The sequence below is a fragment of the Panthera leo genome, chromosome B2, assembly GCF_018350215.1.
Source record: "Panthera leo isolate Ple1 chromosome B2, P.leo_Ple1_pat1.1, whole genome shotgun sequence".
Taxonomy (NCBI): Eukaryota; Metazoa; Chordata; class Mammalia; order Carnivora; family Felidae; genus Panthera; species Panthera leo.
This window is the reverse complement of record NC_056683.1, coordinates 57032209-57045367: the sequence shown is the minus strand read 5'-3', so window position 1 is coordinate 57045367 and position 13159 is coordinate 57032209. Positions and strand designations below refer to the sequence as shown.

Sequence of the window (13159 nt, the reverse complement as noted above, 5' to 3'; positions counted from 1 at the left end):
TAAACTGGCATGAAGAGATGGAAGCAAAATCTTTAAAACACAATGTGGAGTACCTTTTTGAATCTTACTCAGTTGTAACTATTTAAAAAAAAAGTTCAGATAAGGACATCTGTCCTTTTTAGATTAACATGAACTACACAAAAGAAGCATTTTAGATTACTGAAAGAATTTTAACATTTATTAAGCCCTCATGTGCCAGATACTTATGTTCAAATATCAAAACCTACAAAGGGATCTATTATTTGTAAATGATAAACCGGCTCAGAAGTTGCTCAAAACCAGTTATTAATTGTTGGAACTGAGCTTCAAATTAAGGCCTTCCTCTAGTTTAATTCAGGATAGCACACTGGTTGGCAGTGTACTAAGCCTGTAAAAAAGAAAGTCTATAATGGAAAGTATTTTTTAATATTAAGCAGTTCTCACGACCTTAACAAATTGTATCTATAAAGAGCTTACTAAATGTCAACTTCATTTAATCCTTCATTTGTTAAAGGAATAAAAAAAGAGGACATACTTCAAATGGCACTAAGTGAAGCATACTTCATTTATATCATTTTCTACAAAATAAGTTAACTTTAAGCCAAACAATTTCAATGATGATAAATGCATTTCATTATTTATTTAGATGTTTAAGCTCTCGCACTAGATTTTTACAAGCTGGTGAACACTGACAAATTATTTCTCCCACAGAACTATAACCACACATTCCCAGACAGTATAAATATATGGTTGAACTAACATTAATACACATCACCATTTTATCAATTACATAATAAAACAAATTATCAAGTATCCAAATATTAAGTTACACAGCTCAAAAGGCATATAAAATATTAGATGTCTGCTCAATTCATTAGCAGAAACCCACTTTTTTTTTTTTTTTTTTTTTTGCAAGAGAGGTTGGGAAGAGAAGGAAAAAAAATCACACTTCAAACAAAAATAAGTTGGTAAACAACTTCAGATAAGAAAAAAAATACAAGAATTTCAGAAATTTTATGATTAAGAATTGTTTTAGCTACAATAACAAAGCATCTCTACCTTTTAAAAAAATATTTACTAAATTAAAGAGCATATTCTACATGTTCTGCACAAGACAAAGGCAACATTTTACTAAAAATACTTAATAGCCCCCTCCCATTCTTTTTTTCAGGCCCTCCCTGTAAGTTGCACCCCAAAGTGCAAACATTAAAATTAACTGTAAGGCTTTTTTTGTCTGGAGACATTAAAGACATGTGCTTCTGTACAATGTAGATTTTCAAAATGGAGGTTTTCCTTAACAGCACAAAATAAAATTTGTAGAAAGACATGAAACAATCATTGTTAAGACTTGGTAAAAATCCAAAAAAAAAAAAAGGTTGAGCAAACCTGATGTATACTGGTACAAATGTGGGAGATGTAAACATAAAGTGAGCAGGCAAATAACCATATAGGCCCTAATTTCTATGTTTGAAATGACTGAAGGAATAAACCACATAAGGTCCAGAGTGTTCATAGTTCCTGGGATTTTAGTTCTGTATAACACTAAAAATATACAAGTATTGTGCTGGGTATTTTGGCACCTAATCTTTCTAAATTTCATATATATTGATAAGATTCTGGCATGGGAATAGATTTAAAGACATAACTCAATACTGCATGATTTTAGGAAAGGTCAATTGGTACAAGTGATAAGCACATTTTAAATGCTGAACAGCAAGAATCTTTTGCTAAGTGTCCAAAACAGGTTGATCGTAACCCAAGCATGGAGGTTGCAATTCCATCAAACTTGTGGCCTGATAAAACTGCTTTCCAATACTCCTATGGAAGCTTCATTAGACTTATTCACTAAGCCAACATGTTGGCTAATATGTATGACAAATTAGGTCCTGTTTCAAGTTCCACTTCCAAGGCAATGACATCAGGCACCCCAGTTTTATTGAATGCAACAGTTGTTTCTATGACCATTGGAGTCTTTGAAGCGCAGCCGCATTTTAGGACGGTATTTCTCCAAATACAAAAGTTGCTTGCTGTTAAAAGCTCCACGCCGCTTTCTGGATGGAGAAAAACAAAAGATGAAGCAACTAAAGCAAAATCCCTCTGTATTTCCATTTACCATGTTATAGGCAATTAATTATTATCTCTCTTGTGGCAATTAATCTTTTGATTAGTATGTTGTGACTTAATGCAGAAATATGGATAGGCATACATGTGTAAATGAAAAAAGGGTAGTAAAGTTCAAAATCTTGGGTGTTTAGTTACAAAAGTCAAAATTTATATATCCATTTACATGAGGTGCAAGAAAAGACAAATTTATTGGATTAGAACCTCTGTAATATGAGCAATTACATGAAATTCAAAAAAGGTAAGATCTTTATTTCCTGGCTTTAATACTGTCTTAAAAATGAACTTAATGGTTAGGTGGACCGTGGGGGAAAAATTGTAATATAATTAAACTCACTAACAATGATGAAAAAAAATTCATTACACACTTACTGTCTTATGAACTGTACTGCATCTTCATATTTCATTCCACCTTCAATTAACGCTAGGGCAACAAGCACTGGAGCTCTGGTAAGGTAAGAATTTTGGTAAATCACTTAAAAAAAAAATCAAATCCTAGGAAATTCAATACTCCAAATATTCCCCAATCCAAAAGTACTATAATTTACTACCCTTCCTATGTAATACCTTATAATAAATCTTGACTTCATGTTAAAAAATTAATAAAGTATCAGCATTTTCCTACCAAACCCAGATTTTTACCTGGAACCAAAAATGAAATATGCCTTGAACTGTTGCAAATAAGTCTAGAAATTAAGATTTGTATTATTGGAGGGCAATTTTGAAAAAATTTAGGAGGGTAAATCTTGATAAATGCAGACAATTTTTTCCTGAATTCCAAGCAGTGAAAAGTATGTTCCGTTAAAAAAAAAAAAAAAAAAAAATTGTTTTTAAAGGTCACAAACTCCTCTCCTAAAGATCTTCTGCAAATGTTTGCTTTAACCCCCCTGCCCCCCAATCACTGGGCCATCAGTGTTCATTTTACTTCCCTCCACTAGAATAGAACTTTTTTTTTGGTGGATGGCATGGAGGGCAGTGGTAGTGATGCACAAATCTGGACATGAATATTTTGGTATTACTGGGTAAGGAGTTCTCATTGAATCAGAATTCAGGATCAAGCACTCTATCAAAAGCACACCATATGCAATGCGAATTACCTTAGAAACGATTCATAGTTCTTTTTCGCAATGAGTTTGGACCATGACTCTAATACCATTGATATAACCTAGCACACACGATTAACTCTGTAAATAATTGTGCCCACAGAGACAAGTGTAAATTACAACTATAGCGTCTGTTAGTTCCAGACTGGAATAATGTACTGGAATACATTATAGTTACATTCATTTACCTTTTTTAAAAAATTAAAAAAAAAATGTTTATTTATTTAAGACAGAGAGAGACAGAGCATGAGCAGGGAAGGGGCAGAGAAAAGAGGGAGACACAGAATCCAAAGCAGGCTCTAGGCTCCGAGCTGTCAGTTCAGAGCCCAATGCAGGGCTTGAACCCACAAACTTGAGCTGACGTTGGGTGCTTAACCAACTGAGTCACCCAGACACCCCCACCTACTTTTTAATTTAGTTTTAATATGTAACGTAACAAAGCAAAATGACTCAAAAAATGATAACGGAGTCTTTACTGGAATCAAAATCAAGTTTTTACTAGAATTAAGACCAATACCATCAAACGGATTTAAGAAATTCTCTTACCTCCCAAGACCTGCAACACAATGAACAGCAATACAACAACCAGGTTCTTCACGAAACTTAATTTTTACAAGACTTAACCAGTCATCAACAATCTGGTTGGATGGTGGTGCACCATCATCAAAAGGCCAATCCTAAGTCAAAAGAATATTTAAACAGTTTAGATTTTTTAATAAAATACCAAACTAGTAATTCTAGTTTCTAATACTCCAATGTCTTCAGAAACATTTTAATATGTCTAAACATGTGTTTTATGAAACCCTACTGTCAATGAAATGCAAATAAATGCTGAATCTTTATAAAGATCTCATTACTTCAAAGCTTTACTTAGCTTTCACCTTTACTTAAAAATTAAGATAATGCATTCTCTTGTAATAACTTAAAAAAATTAGGCATTTTGAAGTCGGTCATTTTTTTTTGTAGCATAGTACCATAAACACATAGGAACTATTATATACTTACGAGAACATGGATGCCTTCTTTCTCTACAAGAGTAGTGTCATAAGTTGCTTCACATACTCTTACTATTGTGGTAACACCATACTTCTTAAGTTCCTGGATAAAACATACATAAAACACACTTAATAAGTCTTTACAACAATGTTACTATTGCTCACCAACTGTCCAACAGGTATTGCTAGTTAACAGAAATTCATTCATGGAATCACTGATATAACCTAGGTATGTTTAATAGGGAAGTGAAATAAATCAATGTATCATTTTTTCATACCCATCCACTTTCATGACTAAACTCTGGGAAGTGAAATCTTGTTTTAAGTGACAATACCAGAGCAGCATAAAAAAGGGGAAATACTAAACATCACATATTTTTAACAAATGAGACGTTAAAAAAAAATCCTATGGCCCTTCATACATGGAAGTTGTTTATAGTTATGGTAACACAAGCTAGATGGAGATAAAGTACTACCAAAAGAGGATTAGAAGCAATTCAGGGACAAAGATAAATAAAATAGAACCCAAAGGAATCACTCATGACTATAAGTAATCTGACCTGACATGATTACATTAGTTCCTTAAACTTTTGCTCATTTGCAGTACATACTGTAATTTAGAACCTTAGAAGTAAATTCAAAGACTCTAAAATCCTGAAACTACAGTGTAAAAAAACCAACATCATTTAAAACTACAGGGTATAAGACTCATAATCCATTATTACTAATTATAATTGGTAGCTAAAAATTGGCTTCTAAGCATCAAATAGGGTCCAAAACATAAGCTAACTTTGGTTATGATATTAGTCATTAGGCTAAGCAGATACATGAAAAATGTCTAAGTGGTAGCCTTCCTCCTATAAATTTCTTGTGAAAACCATACTGTTACACCGCCCTCACAGAAATTTAAATAAGCAAACTGTGAGGCATGAACAACTAAATTATCTTATTATAAATCCAAACTAATTCAAGTACATGTCCTTCTTGAGATGTATAAAATAACCTAAAGGGAAAAACCTGATATTTCATTTCTGGGAATTGAACTGCAGTTATACCAACAGAAATTTTCTTTCTTTTTAACATTTATTTATTTTTAAAAGAGAGAGAGAGAGAGAGAGAGAGAGAGACACAGAGTGCAAGTGGGGGAGGGGCACAGAGAGAGGGAGGCACAGAATCCGAAGTAGGTTCCAGGCTCTGAGCTGTCAGCACAGAGCCTGACAGGGCCCTCGAACTCACAAATTGTGAGATCATGACCTAAGTGGAAGTCGGACACTTAACCGATTGAGTCACCCAGGCGCCCCGCTCCAAACACAAATTTTCTAAACTAATATTTTGTTAGATAAAAAGTCCCACCACCAAACTGTAATCAATATAAGAGTATCAAACCTTACCTCTATAAATTTGTTTAAGGTCGCATTGGTTGGATTGTGTGTAATGAGAAATCTCATGTTCTTGTATGTGACTTCCACAGGAGCTGGGCGGTTCATTCGAGCCATGTTAATTTTGTTAAAAACACTCAATAAGGTTATGAAAGAATTTTAATAATTGAAACAGAAATGATGCAAAGAAACTGAGTCTACTTCGATATACTCCACTTGAAATTCTCAGTGCTTTGAGTATGAAGTTGGGAGTAATGGGAAATGAAATGAACCTCCTAACAAGAAGCAGCAATTCTTCAATCCAGTAATACTGAGGCAATAGAAAGGAAGTGCACTGAGGTTTACCCCATCCAGGTCAGAACTCTTGTAAAATGCTCTGTGGATTTCAATTCAACACTCTGTGTCCAGGTTAACCACTCTTATGGGGGCTTCTTGGTGGAGTAGTAATGAATTTCTACAGTTCACTTGTCTGCATAGAGGTCGTGCTGTGCCTGGCAGTAATCTCCACTGCCCTTCAGAAACTCCATAAATGTGTGACCAAGAACACCACAGAACTGCTGTTTAAAACAAAAAAAGAGAGAGGAAAAAAAATTGTTTTCTAATTCAAAGGAATATGTTACACTTTTGTAGTATTTAAGTGCACAACTATCTTCAAATATGGGCCCAACCCACCTCTTCAACTTTTACTGAAAATACAAAAATATAAGAGTGATTACAGATTAAAGCAATAACCATAAAACAAGCATTCACAAGTAGATTACTTTAAATTGAAATTACTGCCCTAAAACAGAAAACCCTCAAATACCACTGTTACCTTTGGTCAATATCACTTACATGTATTTTTCAATTAATTATTCATTTTAAATAGTTATTGGCTTTACACTGTTATAAGCTCTACCTACGAACAGCTTTCTATGTAGAGTTTTCCAACTAATAAAATATTTTTACATATTGTAAATTTCATGAAAAGTTTGGAAGCTGTTAGTTCTTGCATAGTTTACTTACTCCTCTAAAGACTCAACCTGTGTGTGTGTGTGTGTGTGTGTGTGTATGTATTTTAACCTTTATTTTTAAAGTAATCTCTGCAACCAACATGGGGCTCAAACTTACAATCCTAAGGATCAAGAGTCACATGTTCAACTGACATAGCCAGCCCAGCCCAGCTCCCCTCAACCAATATGTTCTTAAGAGGAAAAACAGAAACTAGTTTTCAAATTCTTCCAGATACACTATCTCATTTGATTCTTAGCAACCTAATAATTCCCTTTCAACAGATTTTCCTTATCTGAGTCTTTGAAAGTCAATCAACTTATTATATGAAGTATCATAAGGATATACATTTATTAAAAAAAAAAAAAAAAAGACTTGTGTTTGCGTGTGTGCTTAGGAGTAACGACAGGAATAAGAAAAATTCATAGGTTAATAAAAGCACCAAGTACCAGGCACTGCCTCAAACACTTTATATGTATTTCCAAAGGCAAATTACCCAATAAAATGTATTCTTTTAAGAATAAAAGATTCCCCTAAATTTAAACATTTAAAAGGCTTAAAATCAAATTCAATCTATCTATTTTCATTTTGCAACTTTAAATAGCATTTTGCACCATGCCAGTTATAGGCTCCAGAATAACTTTGCTACATTTTGAAGAATTCACATATGGCAAATCATTGAAACATCAAGTCAAAAACCCAGTTCATTTTTTCTGTCAAAACAAAGGAACTAGCCTCAGGAGTCATTTCTTACAAGATTGTCCCAGAAGAAAGAGGACTTTCATTATTCCAAATTTGTTTAAATGAGCCCTCAGAGGTTATTCCTTCACCTATTTGCTAGCTGGGTTAAAACATTAGTGACTACCATTAAGGACTTTGCTCTACTACAGCAAACACAGACTGCAGTAATCTGGAAAATAATTTCAATTATATGTTTTCCTCAAATCCTAAATATTATTTCCTTAGAATTGAAAAAAAAAAAGTGATTCTGGCAGCTTTTCCATGACATACAAGGAATTTAAGAATCTTTGTAAAGTGTTAAGTGCAATGGCTCGTGTAGTTCGGTATTCTGATTTCCAGATACTCTTTTGTCAACTGAAAGCAAGTATGTAAGACAGTATTTCACATCATGATCTCCACATTTAACAGCTAAAATTCTTGTCACAGCTGAGTCTGGACACATCTCTTCATATAAGCAACTTTCATCAGGGAGCAAAGAAAGCAACAGAAATAATTCACTTAGTGGAGCCATCCAGTGGCTGGGGGGGAACTTCCACCAAAATAGCAGTGACCACAACTACCTAACACCTTTCCTTACTGCCTAAGACATTTCCTCATTACCAATTTCCTTTCCACAGGAGAAACTATCCACAATAGGCTGCTCAGAAATACCAAGGAATGTCTTTCCCCTTCCACCTAGCAGTGCATATAATCACAATAATATACACAGAGGGAAGAGAGCAATTTCTGTGCAGAAGCTTAAGTTGGTCTGTCAGACTGCAGTCAAAGCAATTAATCTGCAGGACCACTTTGTCCAGTAGTTCGTTGGAAAGTTTGTTTCAGATCTACTTGTATCTTAGGTAACGCACCTGGTACAGAGCGTATGTGAAATGCATGGGAATGATCTAGCTTTTTGGTTTTCAACCGATTTACTGCCATCAAACAAAATTCATATAAAAAGAATAACAGGAAGCATTGCCTCAGAATCTGGATCCCAAGCAGGTCGACGGTTCCAACTACAGTGCAAATAACAACTTAATACTCTTGGAATGGCAGAAGGCTTCCACCGACAGAAGATAAACCTCAGAATTCTGGCTCTGGTTGCCTGCCGTTGCCACAAGCCAAAAGCAGGCAACAACACATTACACCAAGGATTTCAGGAACAGTTCTAAATAGTCCCCTATTAAAAGGCGCCATCCAGGGCCCCAAAGATTGGCAGGGAAAGTGCATACTGGTGCCCGGCCGTGGACTCCTTCGCTTCAGTGCAACAGTAGTCCTGGCAGTTTCCAAGGCGCTCAGACCCAGACCATTTCTCCACCGACTTGTCCCAGAGAAAGGACAAGACTCGACTTGTTCCCATTATCCAGAGCCCGAAGTGGGGCGTTAAATCCGGAACAGCTCGAATTACCAGGTGGAGACTGAGGGAGCAGGGCGGGGCAGGGAGTCGGTGTCCTCACCTAGCAGAGCCTCGCACTAGCCCCCGTAAGGCTGCAGCTCGGGGAAAGCCCCCGATGGCCGCAGCTCAGCACACGCGGCCGTGCGCGCCGGGGCCCGCCCGCGGCGCTCCCTCTCCGCGCCGCAATCACGGGTTCGCGCCGCGCCTTCAGTCAGGCGCGGACGCCGAGGCCATTTTGTCTGAGGCGCCGGTCGGGCCGCGGAGCACAGGGGTGGCTGCACCAGGCTCCTGTCCCGCTCCGGGCCGCGAGCCCGGAGACCTCCCGGTCGAGACCGTTATCAGCCTCGCCCGCTGCCCCGCCTACTCCACGCCGGCCCGGGTCTGGTGGCGACCCCGCCGCCGCGCCCTCCCCGTATCCGGCTCCGCAGTGACACGCGCAGCCCTTGCCCCACCCCGGGCCACGTCTCCCGCTTCCCAGGCGGGCCGCTCTCTTTCGGCCAAACAAAGGGGACTCGGGACGCCGCGGAGCCCGCCGGGCCCCGGCCAGGCGCGCCAGACCCGAGGGCCAAGGGCGGAGGCGGCGGTCACAAAGCGGCTTTTGTGCCGCCCCGCCCGGCCTGCTGCGGTGGCCGAAACCGCCCCCGCCCGCCGCGCAGGCCCGGCCGCACCGCCCCCACCGTCCCCGGCTCGGCGGGGATGAGGAAGCCGGTGCCTCTGGCAGCCAACCGCCACTCCGCAGCCCCGTGGACCCCAGCGTTCGCCTCCCCGCAGCCAGCCCCACCGGCCGTCCACAGGCCCGTAGTCCGGACCCCTCCTGCCAGGGACCCACCGGAACTGCGTGCTGGGGCGGTGGGGAGCGGACGCCGGGCTCCGAACAAAGGCGACGGTGGGGATGGGGGGGCCGGCCGTGGAGCCCCGGCCCCAGAGGCGGCTGTGCGACGGATACTCACAGGAATATGTTTACTCATTGAAGATTGTGGCCTAATCATACAGCCGGTCCCGAGGCGGCGGCGACACAGGCGGTGGCGGCGGCTGCAGGGCAGGGGGTAGCGGTGGTCTTCGCGGGGCGGCGGCGGCTTTGCAGGCGGCGGCGGGGGCACCAGACTCTACCATGCAGTGAGCGGCTCCGAGGAGAGCGCGTAGCCCAGCCGGCCCGCAGTACGGGGAGCCAATACGCGCGCCGAGGCGCCCTTGCGTCACAAACCCTCTCCTTTATAGCCGGCACGACGTGTGAACTCCCGGCCACCAATCACGGCCGGGGGCCCCAGGCCGAGCGCCGACGAGCGGGGGCGGAGACCCGCCCCTTGCGTACGTCACCGCGCGGCGGCCGCTGCCGGTGTGAACCGGTTGATGAATGGCGAAGCGCTGGAGTCGTAGCATCTCTAGGGCGGGGGAGGGAAGGGGCAGTGGAGGGACTCAGGGGTGGACCAAGTCTGGGGTGGGGAAGGAATGGGAGCGGGAGAAGATTTCGATCGACTGTAAGGAATCACGCCGGAACCCCTGGTTGTCATAGTTAAAATCGCCGAGGAGTGCGCAGATGTCACATGGGGAGCTTTGAAGTTGCCTCAAACTTAAAATGCAATCCCTTTAGGGCTGGAACCGTGCCTTAGCCCCGACCCTACTTTCTTCTGCCATAAGTCCAACCACAGTCATCTTTGTCAGCGGTTTACCTTGGCACCTGCGCCACTACGATCTCCGTCATCAAATAATATTTATGTCGCACGGCCGCTGTACCCAGTGACTCAACACCTTGAATGCCACGGCCCTAGGCTCGGACAAGGTGGATACTTGTCGCCGGGGGCACTTTCAAGCGGGGAGAAACTTCGCAAACTTCTGCTAGGGGAGACTGGGAGAGTACCTTGTGAGGCAGATAAAGCCCCATGCTTCCTATAGTCTTTTTTGGTCACGCCTCCATACTACACACGCGGGCGACTGCAGTTGGCTCAGTTGTGGCATTTCGAAATCACATGCATCCTTTGTACTGCTGCTCACTTGATGTGTTGTCACAGATAATGAAAGGTTAGTCACTGCTAGAAGGAAGCGTTTTAAAAATTAAGAATCTTTGGTTATGTCAAGGACTGCTGTAATTCTTTGCGTCAAAGCTAAAGCTTTCTTTCTTTCTTTCTTTCTTTCTTTCTTTCTTTCTTTCTTTCTTTCTTTCTTTCTTTCTTGTTCATTTTCAGTTCTGTTGTTCCACTGTTTTCATAATTTAGGCCCTTAAGAAGTAAAGCTTTATAATTGTTCTGTGTTACACAAGGGCAACTTTGTCACAATCTGGAAACCCTTTCTCCGCTACTTTATGGAGGGACTAAACAGGACTTTTACCTGCTTTGAAGAACTCGGTTTTCTACTAACACTGAGGCCTTTTGTTTGCTGTTTTCACAGAGCAGTAGATTGAAAACGGCTTTAGGGATCAAACTGTGTTCTCGGTCAGTGTAGTGCACCATTTTAGGATTTATTAGTACTTCTATTCAGAGACCGTGCTTGGGTACTTATTCAACATTCTTATAAACATATACGCTGTAAACAAAGTAAGTAAGCACTTTTGAAAAAAGGAATTGGACCAGGCTCTTACCGAAGCAAAAATAAAATCATCTTCATTTTAAAGAAATTCCTCTCCTAGGAAACTTTGAATCCATCTAAATCAAGGAAAACTACAGAGCTGAGAAATATATAATGTCCTTTTACAAATACACTGTAACAGAAGTAAATATTTTAAAGTGTTATGTAAAAAAAAAAAAAAAAAAAAAGGAGTATTAAAAAAAATCTTGGGGTGTGAGGGACCTTCCTAAGTAGGTCAGGGAACTCAGTCACACAGAAAAGGATTTTCATTATATAAAAATTAAAAACTTGTATATGGCAAAAACTTTTAATAAAGTTTAAATATTAATGCACACTATGAGAAAATATTAACAACATGTCATGGGCAGAATTAACTTCATAATAAATGCAAAACTTGACCAACATGTACAATAGTGTAGTTGAAAAACATTCAATCAGCTATTCTCACTTCAAAGGTGGTCAACACAGTGATGCTAATTGAAATGGTGGAAAGTTTTTCATGTAATGACTTTTCAAAAAATGAATATGCTGGACAAGATATAAATTCAACAAATAGTAAGCAGAGACAAATCAGCCTTAGCCAGTTTTCCTGCAAAACTTGTGATACAAGTTGTGAGCCTCGTAAGGCACACATCTTGTAATTGCCGAAAGTAGTACTGACATGAAATATCCAGTCAGTTATGTTCATCAACCTCTAAAAGCCGGGCCCAAACTCACAAATGGATTAATCAGCTTCCCGACGTCTTAGCCTCTCAGATGAGGCACCACCTTCTTCTATTTTGAAAAGGACATAGGTCAAGGATGAAAAACTAGAGAAAGCTTTTGCTGTTGAGAGAAAGGACACACTTTAAACGAGATATAAATATGGTCTTGCTCAGGGTAGTCATGGGCCTGTTACTCTGGCAGCTGTCATGTTTACAAGTGTCCTGTGCCATTGTGGTTCACTGCTGTGCTGAGGGTGTCTGCTCTAGTCAGCCCAATGGTTTAAAGGTGTTGACTCTCACAGAGCAGTAGTCCATCCCCACATTGGTCAGAGACTCCTGTGGTCTGAAGACTCACTAACCTCTATTGATTTGCATTTGGAGCATCAGCACCTGCACTTATTAGCAAAAGGTCTCCAGACTGAGCCAATGTGCTTGCAAATAGTGGTCCAGACTTCTACAGGTAAGAAAACCTAATGCTGAAAGCCAGTGCTTTTGCTAAGCTCCAGAAGAAGCCCTGAAATGGAAGACTTCTGCCACTAAACAAGACGCCCAGCTATAAGTTACTTTACTTACCAAGCATGTCCTTGAGCTCATCAAGGTAGGTAGGACTTTTTATCAACATATTCAAAATGCAAAATCCGACAGTTGGGAGATAAAAATGTCTATAAGACCATTATGAGGAAGATCCTTATGGAAGAGGAAATACCACAGAAGACAACAAATCAGCAAATCCTGATGTTGACGAACAGAGAAATCCTTACAAGTGTGGCAGATCTCATAGTAAACATGGGATGATTTCAGTTATACCAGACATATAAGAGGAATGGAGGATTTCATCCCTTTCAATCTCCTTAGGTCGATTGAGACAATAGAATGGTGATTTGGGGCTGTGAGGAATTCTGATTAAAAACATTTAATAGGGGCACCTGGCTGGCTCAGGAAGTAGAGCACTTGACTCTCAATTTCAGGGTCGTGAGTTCAAGCCCCACATTGGGTGGAGCCTACTTTAAAAACAAAACAGGGGTGCCTGGGTGGCTCAGTCAGTTGGGTGTCTGACTTTGGTTCAGGTCATGATCTCACGGTTCGTGGGTTCGAGCCCCATATCAGGCTCTGTGCTGATGGCTCAGAGCCTGGAGCCTGTTTCAGATTCTGTGTCTCCCTCTCTCTCTCTGCCCCACCCCTGCTTGCTCTCTGTCTCTCAAAACTGAAT

At 40.6% G+C, this 13159-nt stretch overlaps 1 protein-coding gene across 4 annotated transcripts; it reads right to left on the bottom strand.

Annotated features, from left to right (window-relative positions):
* Positions 1-588: 588 nt before the first annotated feature.
* PTP4A1 (protein tyrosine phosphatase 4A1) lies at positions 589-10153 on the bottom strand. 4 transcript variants are annotated; one of them, XM_042939114.1, is made up of 6 exons: positions 9634-10153; positions 5590-6134; positions 4209-4301; positions 3750-3880; positions 2473-2547; positions 589-2026 (listed from the first exon to the last, which is right to left on the bottom strand). In XM_042939114.1, exons 2-6 carry the CDS (start codon positions 5692-5694, stop codon positions 1825-1827), a joined length of 606 nt encoding a protein of 201 aa, XP_042795048.1. In that variant the 5' UTR covers positions 5695-6134; positions 9634-10153; the 3' UTR covers positions 589-1824. The 4 variants fall into 4 exon arrangements, with proteins under 4 accessions (XP_042795048.1, XP_042795045.1, XP_042795047.1 ...); XM_042939111.1 differs by having other exon boundaries at positions 1898-2030; XM_042939113.1 differs by having other exon boundaries at positions 1898-2030; positions 5590-6131.
* Between the last annotated feature and the right edge of the window lie 3006 nt (positions 10154-13159).